At 36.8% G+C, this 13,829-nt stretch overlaps 1 protein-coding gene across 9 annotated transcripts in view; it reads left to right on the top strand.

The window, feature by feature from the left end:
- The window catches only part of MEF2A (myocyte enhancer factor 2A), a 92,844-nt gene that overhangs the window by 37,310 nt on the left and 41,705 nt on the right, over positions 1-13,829 (top strand). For 8 of the 9 annotated variants that reach the window (XM_055715060.1, XM_055715062.1, XM_055715063.1 and 5 more), the window contains exon 3: positions 5,553-5,756. In XM_055715060.1, the coding sequence (XP_055571035.1) occupies positions 5,553-5,756 (204 nt within the window). Of the gene's footprint in view, positions 1-3,670; positions 3,879-5,552; positions 5,757-13,829 lie in introns of those variants that run through there. The other variant, XM_055715066.1, reaches the window with a different exon arrangement.

Below are 13,829 nucleotides of genomic sequence, written 5' to 3'. Positions count from 1 at the left end.
TGTATCTACAGATGGCATTACCAGAATACAAATAAGAAATAACATCTCAATGGTTGTACTACTGTTTGAGGGAAAACTGTTAATTAAAATAATATCAATTACTACTTTAAATCAAATTAACTGTAAAACTACTATTCTTATTTAAATGGTACACTAATCTACTTCCAGTAGACTGGAGGATTGTGTTGAAAGAGACACCTTACTTGATCTGATCCCTACTAGGAAAATTTAGTCATAAAGATAGAGAAAGGATGAGAAATTCAGAAAGGATGTAATAAAAGTATTTGCCTGCAGCCTCTTTGAGAGAGACATTTGACATAGCTTTGGACAGTGATCTACAGTGCTTTAGGTACAGTAATGAATTTTGTTAACATGATTCTCTTTTAAAAGCATTGATTTATATTCCTTGTAAGAGCTGTTTTCTACAAGTCTTTAAAAATGGTCAGCCAAAAGGGCAGAGTACTCAGAATTGCAGTGTTTTGGGGAAAGCTGCTTACTTGGCTGCTCTTTGCCCTATTAAAGAGGTGTCCTATGAACTAGAAAAATACAAAATCAAGGACACTGTGGAAGTAGTGTTTCCTCTCAACTTCAAAATTGCTACATGAGATAGGAAATAACATTTTAATAGGTTATTGAAATGTAGAGTGGGGTCTCTGGAAGCTACCATTTTTGAGGAATAGTGTTGTAGATAACTTAGGATCTTTAAGAACAGTCATAGTGGGTCAGACCAAAGATGCTGCTAGGCCAGTATCTTTTGTCCAATGATGGTCATAAGCAAGTAAGTGTAGGATGGAGATACACATGTTACACTACTCCTGTAATCCTCTTCCAGCTTCTAACTATTCTTAGCTCAGGGATTTCCTGAGCTGGATGTGGTTTCCGTATATTTAGTAACCATTAATGGATTTTTTTTTTTTGCTTTGTTTTGTTTCCCCATCCCCTGCCAGTGAACTTGTTCAGTTATCCTTTGAGCCCTTATAAAGTTGCAGCATTTACAACATCTTTTGTGTAGGATTTCCTATAGGTCTATTATCTGTTGTTTCAAGAAACACAGTTTCATTTACACTTTGTCATGATTCTGCTGCTTGTTTAGCCCCTGGATGGAAGAGGCAGCAGTCACTTCCTATCCAGTCTGTTCATCTTGTTTGTTATTCTATGGAACTCTGCCATTTTTTCTCACTTTCTCTTCAAGTAACTTTGTCCCCCTGAAGCACCCTTACTTACTTAGCTGCTTTAATACAGAGTTTATTCCACACCTTTGAACATTCTTGCTACTTTTTACTAAACCTTCTTGACTGTTGCTACATTGGTTTTGGTGGCAAAGGGACCCAGAACTGCAGTGCTCAAGATGCATGCAAAACGGGGACTTGCAGAATGGTATACTGATGTTTGTTCTCCGTTCCCCTCCTAGTATTTGATTTGCTTTTTTTAATTTCTCCTGAGTACCAGCTTGATGTTGGTGTAGTGTCAGAATTCCATGGGACTGTCTTGCTGCTGACACATCAGCTCAGAGCCCATTGTTTTGTTTGTGAAATCAGGATTGTTTTTGTCCCTGTATCACTTCAAAGCAGTGTAAACTTGGAGAAGACTATATATAGCAAGAAAAGTATTATTGGAGTTTGGGAGAAAGCCAAGTATTGTGTTTGAACAGCTTTAATCACACAGTGACTGTATGTTTGATGTAGATAAATGTCTTAAGTACAAGTAGTAAAAGCAGATGAATTAATAAATTAAGTTCTTTCACTCTTGCTCTAGGACTTCAGGCACATTGAAGAGGTGGAAAATGACCCACCTCCCACCTTTTTTTAACTTGTTTGGAGTAAGTTGGACAGCCTTGGTTTTGTTCCACTTGAAATACAAATATTGTTATACTGTAATGGTGGTGTTAGGTTTTTTCCAAGGGAATTTTTATCAAATTTTAGCCCACTTGTACCATTGCTGTGACTGAAGTAAAATATGGGGATTAAATTCTAAGTTTTGTTTCTGGCTGTCCTTTGGCTAACATTTTTTTTTGAGGGGGGGAGTTAGTGACTAGGAAGAGGCTTTAAACTTTTAACTTAAAAGTGGAATTAGGCTTGCCCTACCTTTTTTCTGTAGAAACTTAGAGATGATAACATACTGCATCTTGTTTTTAAAAGGTCTTAAAGAGATTAAATAGCTTTTGTTAGTGGAGCCAAATTTTTTTTTTGTCTGTGTAGAGGTGCTGGTTATGTTCTTTAACCCCACTGGTGTCCTGTGGTTTTGGTAGCTAGTATATAGAGGTTTAACCTATGAAAACGTACTGGTGCATTGAGTATTTGTTAGGTATTAATCTACTTGTGAGAGTTTTTATCATTGACCCAGAAGAAGGGCATTTAGTTATGGTGGGGTTTTTTTATGCAAAATGGGAAGTATAGTTCAGTTGTGTTTCGTCAGTTTTTCTGTGGCATACGTAGCTGGTCAGTAGGTCATTCATGAACATGCATATGATGCCCTGTTTAGATGTTTAGTATAAAGGTTAGGGTTTTTTGTTTGAAAATGTGAGTAGAATGTGTAGAGCTTTTCCTGCAGAGCAAGTTCATATAACTTATGTGGGAAGAAGAGCTATTGTTTTATCAGAAGCATCTTATTTTTGATGGGATTATATGTGAGCTCAAAACAGAATATATAGATCGTTACTCTGGGGGATTACAATTGTCATGAGACTGTCATTGTATTATTAATTAATCTGCTTGAATGAGCAGTAGGACTTTTGTCTTCATTAAGCTGAAAAGAATAAAGTACAGTAAATTAGATATCAAAGGAGCTCAGTCTTGCTGCTTTTCTCTCTCCTCCTCACCCATTTTTTGAGAAGCAGTATCAGAATAGTTCTGAGGATGCCATTGGCCCACAGTAAAGAGATATATTTTTTATTTTAGTGTGGTCCTAAATGGCACACTAAATGGCAAGGGGAAAAAAAAAAGAAATTTGCAGAACTAATTCTGCTTTCTGAGTTTATAATAATCTATGTGCGTTAAAGTAAGGCTTGGGTCTCCAGTGGTAGTGGGGTTTGTGCTAAGCACTGTCCAAACACAAAGTGAGAAACTGATGCTAGCTGAGAATCTCAAAAGTAAAACAGCCTTACAAGAGGCAAGAAAGATAACGTTTCAGTAGAGTAGTTAAGATCTCTTGTCCAGGATCATATGGTCCTCAGTGGAACTAAGCCTTCAGTCTTCTCGTTTAACGACTTCTGAAAGTAATGTAGTGCACACACACATTTTGTTTATGATGCCTTTTTCCTGATAAAACCTAAACAGTAGTACCAGTCTATACCTGCTCATACTCAGGTAATAATTTCTTAAGTGTCTTCTAATTAAAGTGTCAAAAGAACAACAGCTATTTAGGAAAAAAACACCACATTTTCTCCAAATCCACAGAGGAATCCAGACAAAAAGTAATTCTTTATGTTCCCATCCAAGACAGGATAAATAAATACCAAGTGTTCTGAAAGAAGGCATGTGTAAAGTGACAGAACTGCTAGGAGACTTATGCAAGACTTTTTTTTTTTTTTAAAAAAAGCAGCTGTATTGTATTATATGTGGATTGTAAAATTTCCACCTGCATTTGGGGAAAGTACATCCCAGTAAAACCTACATTTGTACTTGGTCAACTTGTTGAATTGATAACTGAAAATACTGACAGAAGATGCATTGGGGTAAAGTCTCAGATTTTTTTGGCATTTTGTCTCACTAATGTACTGTAAGTGTTAAACAATAAGTAGGTGAAAAGATCTGCTTACCCTAGTTTAACTTTGAATGTCTTACAGCAGTTTTACATAAAATTGTTTCAGAGGTAGTGCTGTATCTTAATGGAGCTTCTCACCAAATGTGCCTCAAAAAGGTTGAATAAAAAAAGTAATGGTAAGTACTCACTTTTCGTCTGAACACAGATTATTCATGCCTCACAAAGGGCTCTGTGATTAGTGGTCTTCAAACCCTGTGAAGTTTGAAAGTTGAAACACTGCACAGGAACTGAGTGGAACTATAGTTATCATAATATGCCCGACATTCCATGTCTCATCTTTCTAGGTCTTCTGCTCCATTCTTACTGTGGCTAAGTTTTAACAATCCAGGTTTTCAAAAATCATAGGCACGGTGCATTTTTGGCGGGAGGGGCACATGTTAAAACAGTTTTGTGTTGTGTTTTTTTTGGTTTTATGGTTTATTGTTTTAGACATGGATACTGTTTCATAGCTGAAGAGGTATCTCAGGTTCACAGGGCACTTTGCAAAGTGCATATACTGGTTTAATAATACAGTTACAGTCAGCATGCTGAGTACACAATGGTGTTAGTATATGTGTCTCTATCCCTCCGATGCTGTATCGTGGGAAGGGTAGTATGTGTTTTGTATTATGGATAGTATTAAAAAAGTTAATAGGCATGAGATACTCATCTCTGGAAAAATGCCTTGAGGTGTGTATACTCAGAATTTTCCCACCTATCGTCCAAAAACTTGATGTACACCTAAGTAATTAACATGTTAAACTATAAACCCCAATAAAACAGGTTTGATTGTTTCTTGTCTTTTACTTCATTCCTATCTTGCAAAAGTGTACTGATTATTGTCTGTTAAACATATAGAGCATGTAGGGCCCTCCCTTGTCACAGAGGCATATACTTTGAATTGTAATATGGGGGTGTGAATATGGCCATAGGCAGGGGTGTTCCATTTTATGCTGAACTTCGGATTGAAATGATAGATCCGAAAAGAGCATCTTTATTTAAAAGGTGTCAGAACATTAACTTTGTAGTAGTAGATTAAGTGCCTTTTTGAGACACTTAAGAGGATGTTTAGTAAAAATACAGTCCTTTAGAAGTTGACCTTAGCATCAAACCTGTGTTTGATGCAACTTGATGTTGAATACATTGATATTTTATATCCTTAACTAACCGAAATCTTGTGAAAGGAATAATTTTTTTAAAACTATTTTTTCATAATTGATGGTGATTTTTAGAACTAAGTGTCTTTCCTCCTTCCCTGATGGGCACATGTTCCTCAGTGATGGTCTGTAATGGGTTTATTTCCCCACAGTGGTTTTGACTGGACAGAATAATCGTTTCGTGATCTTCCCAAGTGGCAGGAAAACAACTCAACATTAGAAATGAATCTAATTAGATGGGGTTTTTGAGTTTATTAGATTTAAGGTTGTAACTTGTAAACTAGTTACAGAATAACCAGTTGTCACAAAAGAAAATAATGTAATACCTGGAAAGACAGTGTTGGTTGAACAGAAGGTAATATGGTTAGAGGATCCTACAAACGTTAATTCTCCTTGATAGCTATACCAGTGGAATAGTTGGGAGGGTGTAGTTGTTTAACTTAGTCTTACATAGAGTATTAGCCCTAAAAGTGACACTCAAATATGATGGCCAGTTAGATAGTATGTTAGGCTTATACATGTTTGTGTTACTTATTAGTAGGAATAAATAGTGTAGGCTCAACTGGTATATTCCTTGAATGCTGGATTATAGTCCTTCAAATGGCGGTCGTGTTTTTTTTTAAAAAAATTAAATCATTATTCTTTCTTCTCCAGGTCACCTTTACAAAGAGGAAGTTTGGATTAATGAAGAAGGCATATGAGTTGAGTGTACTCTGTGACTGTGAAATAGCACTCATCATTTTTAACAGCTCTAACAAACTTTTTCAGTATGCCAGCACTGATATGGACAAAGTTCTACTTAAATACACAGAATACAACGAGCCCCATGAAAGCAGAACCAACTCAGATATCGTTGAGGTAACAATTTGAAAAGATGTGTCAGTTTTCTTATCTCCTTAATAGTTAAATTATAGAGCAATATAGAGTATTGTAAGACACTTTAATCAAACGTGTTTTAATAACTTGAAAACGTTGTCATAAAATGTAAACTACTGCTTTTAGCCTGGTTTCTCTAAGGCAATGTCATCTTTACAGCCATGTTTTTTCCCATCTGCCCTCCACCCCCCTGCCGGTTTCTGGGAATCATGTTTGATTTCAGCCAGACTTGGCAGTGGAAATAGAGGTGTGGAAGATAGTTGTTTTTCCAGGGGAGGGAGGGGGTGAAGTGTTCAAGGTTTTCATGGAAATAATTGATTGGATGGAGAATGAGGTAAGAAGAGTGCCCTCCACCTGACAGTTACAGTTGGCCCCTTTTCTGAGGTAGTAGCCGCTTCATGGGTCAAACGCTGCACACAGATCAAATCAGTCACAGCCTCTGCTGCCCCTTGCTCAGCCACCCCCCCTGCCCCTGGCCCTTTCCCCCCCGGCCCAAAAAGTGAACGTGTGGAGCAAGCGAACTTAATTAAATTTGTTGCCCCGTCGCTCTGTATGTCAGTTACAACATAGCAGTAGAACTACTTCAGTTTCTGCAGTAATAGAATAGCATGAATATATTTACTTGAAGGTATTGGTTTCATCTGCTTTTATTGTGCTTTAAATAGAAACTCTTTACAGTACATAACTTCTAAATCAGATGCAGTAGAAATCAAGGATTTTCTTGGCAGTTGGAGCCTTTGTATACTGTAACTGCGTTTCAGATAAGTCATGTCTCCAGTAGTCCTGTAAATAGACCAAAACAGGTGGCTGACTTAAGTGTTTCATTTAAATTCTGAAGTTGTCTTCTGAACAAATGCCTTGCTTTTTAGGAATGATTTAGAAATAGTGATTAACCTTGTATAGCTGAATAGTTTATTGCCGAGGGGACCACAGAGTATACAGGGAGGATACTAGCTGATCTTGTAAATAAATTTTCAAGCAAAAGTCAGATTGACAAAATGGAGAAACAGACAAAAGCCTTATTTCTTCCTGAGAAGATTCTCTGCTCATTTGTCAGCTGCGTTTTATGATCAGAAAGAATACTTGCCCAACTCGTGTCTTCAGCATTGAGTACTAGTGAGAGGGTTAATAGACACTGTGAAGAGTTGAAGCAGTATTACTTCATCACTGGCTTAGTATAAAGGATAGCTACTGCAGAGGAAGGGAAAACCTCATTCTTTCAAGATGAGCTTTTGATTGTGACAGATGTGAATTTGAGATAGGGATGCAGGTAAGACAGCCAGGCTGATTTTTGTTCTGTATCTAAGGCCTCTTTGTGTTAAGACTTGTGGTAATAGTGCTTCCTCATGTCACGAGATTAAGAACTTCTTCCAAAATAATTTCTATGCAAGGCTGCCTTGTAGCTTTTATTGGAATTTTTTGTTGGTGGGCTTTTTTACCAGTGTCAAGCATTTGATTCCTGGAAACTACATAAAAAAGTGCCGTTCATATGCAAGTGCTCATCTGGTTTCTGTTCTGGGGGAACATGCAAGGACTTATCTGCAGATTCTTTCTAATTTTCCTCTGTAGGTTTACTGTATTACACAAGTGTGGGAGTTGGAACTCTACTCTCAGTTTTCAAACATAGTACAATTAAGGAGTGCATCTTCGAGTCTCTCCATATTAGTTCTGTGCACTCCTCAGTCTGAAATGTTTTTGTTTCTGTTCTTTCTTCTTGGGAAGAAGTTACTTAGCCCGAAAGGGGGAGTGTATACCTTTTTGTAGGAAAATACGGTCTTTAAACTTACGGCTATGTTGTGAATAGAGTTAAATTGGTAGGATGAAATATTTACAAGCTCATTATATGTAAGGTAGCGTGATGTTTTCTCTCTGTTGGATTGCAGGAAAAAAAAGGATGTGTGCAGTATTTCAGAGAGATACTCTGCAATTTCATTTTTTGCAACTGATTGCACTTCAGATTTGCTCCACCTGTGTGGTAACTGTGTAGTATATTAGCTATTGTTCTTCAGGCGATTAAGAGGTGTCATTCGTGGTTGGGATTGGATGGTTTGCTTTCCATTATAAGTAAACTATGTCTTTAATTTAGAAAAACATACTCAGTGGAAAACTATCTACTACTTTGCTTTACAACAGAGCTGAATAGGTTCAGTGGAGAATATGCTGTGCTTTGGAGCAGCTGCAGTGGCAGGTACAGCGTAGGTAGGGAGGAACATGGGAGATGAGATGGGGAGAGTAAGACTCCGGTATTGAAGCAGTAGCAAGCTGCCAAAAGCTCACTGTTTCATGTAATGTCACCGTTGATGGATGCTTGTGGTGTGACAGAGGTAAGGTTACAGCACCAGCCTTTTGGAAATGTTCTGAAAGAACAGCATGAAATGGCTTCTCTTTATTGTGCCTATGTAGAAATATGGTTTTAACAAACATTACAAAAAAACCCACCACCTGAAAATCTGTCAAGCTTATTCTAAATTGATTTAGTATATGTAATTGTATTTTATGGAGTTATAGCTGATGTATATATCTTAATAATTCACTTGCCTCCTTGAATATGACAAATGGTATTGTGATGTAGGCTCACCATGAGACTAGTCTTGATCCACTGTAGTCCTGATATGTTCGACAGCAGGGTTGTGGGAGTTTTTTGTTGTTGTGTGCATTGTTCTGTACTAGAAGGAAAGCTAATTCTACACAGTTCAGAAGCTGTATAAGAGAAGAAACAAATCTACTGATACTCATTTTCAGTACTGGATAGATGGCAATGTTGTAACTGATTAAGTGAAATCGATGAGACATCTTCCCCTCATAGTTGCCTCCTGTTCAATTTTGGCATAGGAATTGCTTTTATATGCCCAGAGCTTGGTATCTTCTGTTGCTGCTGGAACGTTTGTGTGAAAACATAGTAGGAGGGAGAGCACTGACATCTTAAATGAATACTAGGAATTTTTTTGATACTTACCCTTATGTCTTTCACTGTACATGTTATTGTAATGTGAATGCTCTGTTGCTGTCCTGTACCTATTATTTTCTAATTTCTTTTGTCTCTTCTATGTGTTTTTGGTGGTCCCTTTTTCTTTTCAATTTCTGTTAATATTTCCTTGTACCCCCACTTCTTTTTTTTTTTTTCCCCCCTCCATTCAGTTTCTAAACAGGTTACCTATCAAATCGTTGGCTTCTGTACCTATTTCTTGCTATGGGTATTTCTCATAACATTTTTTTTTTCTTTCATAGCTGTTTGGTAACTAGTAACTGATAGGGGTGTAAGGAATATGGTTTTTCGGCCATCTTGGCAGAATCATAGACTTTTGAATAGCTGGAATTGGAAGTTACAGAATTTCATTTTAACGTAAGTTTTTAGTTTTCTAACTATCAGTAGTATACTTGGAGACAGTCCATTCCCTGAAATTTGGTACTTTTAAGGGAGAAGATCTTGCAATAGCTGGCCTGCAAGCAGTTTTAAAGGATAATTTGTGTGGCATTTTTGCACTGGTGCTTAACCTCTGTGATGTGTGACTTTTTTTGCTGTCTGAATATGTTTTACAGCATTGGGAAAGAAGAGGTAAATAGGGTAAAACATGATTGTGTGAAATGCTTAAAAATCTTCAGAAATACATAAGTCTGTGAAAAAACTTCCTTGCTGATCAGGACCAGGCACAACTGGTCTAATGGGGTTTTTTTTTTAGATTAATTTCGGCATCCCTTTGAAATATGAAAGGTGAAAACAGGTGATGTTGGTGAGGACAGTGAAATTTTGCTTATGATGGCTGATCTCCTGACCTTTTAGTAAAAGACATTTACTCAAGATGTAATATTTCCTTTAAGCCTCATGAAAGGGAAAAAGAATTCCAAAATAACCTCTTAATACAATTTCAGAAATATAAATTATAATTCAAAACGATTCTTTTATGTTTTTTCCTCTTGGATAATATGGTCCTTTTCACGTCAGATGAGAGAGGTTTTGTTCTGTTGCAGAGTCAGGTTTAAATCGTCTTGTTTTTTTTATAGTTGAGTTGAAAGCTAGTGGTCTTGCATAGGTTAGATGGGCCATGTAGGGATATTGAATAAAGTGTAACTCTCATTCAGTGTGTGCTTTGAATTCTTGAAATATTAGGATCATGTATTCAGTTCTACAAAGCCATAATGGCACAGTTGAAGGTTGTTACACTGAAGCACTGTCTATGATTTGAAGGACTTGCCGTAGGTGTTACAGAATTTTATGCTTTAATATTCATGGACTTTTTTCTGTAACACATTATTCTTGGCAAGTAATTATTTTTCCTGAGGAAAGAAGTAGAGTACTTCTGCAGAGTAAAGTGGGAAGAATTTCAGGTTTTAGCAGGATTCTGTATCCATATGGTCAACAAAATGTTTTAATGTGTAGAAGGCAGTTTGAGACATTGAGTGTTCATTCTTTTTTGATTGAAAGGAAAAGAAGGAAATGAACATGCAGTCACACTCAATCTTCTTTAGTGTAGGGTGTGTTAAGATTATTACAGATTATCTGCAAGGTCACACTTCAATGTTGGGTCCTTCTGTCCCTCAAGAGGGCCTCAGAAAGCAGCAGTTGTTTAGTTGTTCCCTCTCTTCCAGCCTCGCCTTTTCTGGGAGTCAACAGCTGAAGACAGGCTCTTCTTGCCTGTGTAGCTCAGATATTTTTTTTTATTGTTGTTGTTTTTTTTTTTAATCTCTTTTTTGCGGTTTGGTGTTCCTTGAGTGAGTACAGCAAAACAGGGTTTATTTTACCTACACTTGGCCGTGGGCGGGTTGTGCATGTTCCATTATATCACCTCATCAAACTGAAGTGATTTCATTTTTTTAGGAGCCTGTCTAAAATGTGACCTACTTTGCCAGTTGGCATCTGTGCCCATGAGAATTTCAGAGGTGTCAGTTAATGAGCCTCTTTGTGCTGTATAGTTTAATGCTGTTTTCAGTGTAGTGTAATGTGCCATATAATGCTTAGGTTATATCCCAGATATTGACAGCTGTCCTTGAAATTTGCTATAATCTGTAATAAAAATCGTAACTAAAAAGTATATATATAAGTATTTTCTCCTAAACTGTATCGTGTAATTACTGTAAACGTACTCGTTCTTGTAAAAAGACTGGTGCATTGGAATAACCGTAATTGTTTCTTCATGTAAGTTACAGCAAGTGATTTAGATGTTTGTGTTAAATCTCTTTAACATGGGAAGTGCTGACTCTGATAGGAAGTAACGTTTGTGATGGCTTGGTGTGATGGTGGTCATGTCATAGTTTTGACAGAAACAAGACAGAAAGAAGGTAAATGTACCTGCTACTGTTTACAGTAGTGTAAATAAGTAAGTTTAGTCTTAGAGAAGCTGTATTCAGTGCATCATCTGGCATTAAAATACCAAATGGGCACTCTATTTCTCTGCCTTTTCACAAAATTTTAATGAAGAGCTGTTACAGGAGCAATATGTGTTCTTTAGTCATAGACATATATATAGCATCAGAGATGCGATTGTCAGATCATAGCTTTGAGTAAGCATGTAGAGCTCATCAGCACATGTAGAGCCTGTAGCATAAAGAAGCAGATGCATCTCCACAGCCAGATGGAGCATACGCCAAGAGAAAAGTGTAACAGTGTGGGGAACATAAACAGAAAAGTTGGTGTTGAAACACTATGTTTATAAACCAAAAGCTTTTGGGTTTTGTTTTTTATCCAGTTTTGTCCACCTCCCCAGCATTCCTGCTTTTCCAGGCTATGGATTACCAACGTGTATTTTGAACTGTTATTTATATGTCATACAGTACAGTAGTTTGTTAACCATGGATGTTACGGTATTTTGGTAGCATTTGAATTGGTTCATAGTTTCTTTTTTTTGAATTTGAGTGAACTTCATATGAAATTGGAGATCTGGGAATTGTGTCTCTGTACATGGATGTACACAGATGAGGAAGACATTCAGTTGATTGATCCTGTTCCCTTCCTTGGTGGATACCTGGTGTAGCCGATCTAGATACGCATTTGGCAAGCAATTTGGGCTTCCATATGTTACTGTTGAAAGTTAAAAAGTAAGATGGTGGAAACCGGATCACATCCTTCAGAAATACATTTCTTTGAAATGTTCTGTAAGAGAAGTTATATGGTAAGTTTTTAAACATATTTTTAAAAAGGAAGAGAATGCTCTACAACCAGCTTCAGTTGAAAATGAAAACCGATGCTTAATGTAGGTGACTAAAATCTCCAAATTTACATGAAATATCAACACAGCTTTATAGAACTGAGTTAGTACTGAGAGGCGGTACCATGCATATTGATGGTTAGACACACGCTAGAGACTGTAGGAAGGTTGACAATGCCAGTTAGTTACTGTTGTGTTGCCTTCGTATTTGATAGGTGGAGAATTGCCAGTTGTGGGCTAGGGGGGGTGGGGGTGGGGGGAGAGAGGAAAAAAAAGCAAAAAGCTTTGAGCTGATAAAAGAATATGTGTGAGTACTATGAATAGCATTGTCATGTGGTTTTGTTGTTTGGACCAGTTGCGCTGGTCTCCAAATAGCATGGACCACACTGGAAATCAGCGGTATACATTTAAAAGAAGGAAGAAGCTTAAAAATGGTTTCAGTGAAGTAAGGAAATGACTTTGTAATCTGCAATCTGCTCATGATGCTGAGAAAATGTAGGCATTATTGGACTTGATTTGCTAAATGATTATGTAAATGTAATTATACTGCATATAACGTTTCAAATAATTTGAGACGGCACACAAATGCCTTTGAGATATTTTAAGGAGGTGATTGAGGAGGATTTATGTATGGTTAAGGACTAAAACCTCACTTTTAGCTTACCTTAAAAAGAGAGAAAATGCATAAAAACTCTAATGGTCTGGAATATGTTTAATCAGAAACTTGGATATCTAAAAATGTATGTGTGTGTATATACATGCACAGTAGCTTTAATCTATTTTTTTCTAGTAAAGTATGTACTATAAACAGGGCTTCTAAGCAGGTTATGCTTTTTCCCACTCAGGGTTCAAGAAGAAATGGCTTCCTTGAAAAGTTCAAAATGTGGTCAAGGTACCAGATATTTATTTAGAATATAGTGACAGAAGACACCTGTGTATTTTGTGCTGTGCAGAACAGTTACCAGTCACAGCGGTGTCTGGCTCTGCCTCTTCCCCTTCTCCCTGCCTTTTTTGTTAAAAAATTTGTCAGATGAAGTCTAGCACTTTATCCCCGAAGTTGTTTTATTTGAGCTGTTCACTGTTACCATTAATTTTTCCGTATCTTGCATTTGGTAATATTGTTCTACTTTAGCATACTCTTGTAATTATTTGGCTGTGCTGCAGTTGCTTTGGGCAAACTGGTGACTAATGTTGATATGTCTTTTTTTTTTTTTTTTTTAATGACAGATTGTTGGGTGACTTGAAGAAAGCTGACAGTGCTAGAAAAAAGTTTTTCTTCCTAGTTACTGTCATTTTGTGTTCCTTTATTTCTGATACATGTAAAGAACTGCCAGAAGTAGAATAGGCTTTTTTTCTAAACAGCTTTGTCTTGCCTGCAAATAATATAAAGCTACACTTTCCTCATCTAAACCAGTGATTAAATTTAGTGTTTGACAAGGGTTAAGAATGCTAGATTTCTTCTACCTCTTAAAACAATGCTGATGTTTCAAATTTACTGTGCTATACTGGTATTCTGAATTTTTGAATTCCAGCTTTAGTAGCTAATTAAAGTGCATATATATATGCATGCATATGCTTCATTTGAAGTTTGTCTAGAATGCATCTTTTATATACAAAGTTTCAGAAGTCTCTTGCTAATAATGGTTGTGCTTAGCTGTTGTATTACTACTGGTAATTTTATGTAGCTCCAGTTCAGATTGCTCTGTGTCCTATGACAGTTACATTAGTGAGATTATCTTAAAGGTGTGAAATCAAATTTGCTGTGATGTTCTAATTTTTTTAATAAACTAACAGAAAAAGCTCATCACTTAACTGATGAATGACAGCTTACTTGGCTGTACATCAGTAGAATCTCAAATCACATCAGATGGCTCTCCAGGAGGCTGTGCTGCTGAGAGGACCAGAATCTTAA

This window comes from Falco cherrug, chromosome 7, assembly GCF_023634085.1.
Source record: "Falco cherrug isolate bFalChe1 chromosome 7, bFalChe1.pri, whole genome shotgun sequence".
NCBI lineage: Eukaryota > Metazoa > Chordata > Aves > Falconiformes > Falconidae > Falco > Falco cherrug.
This window is presented reverse-complemented; position numbering and strand designations above follow the sequence as displayed.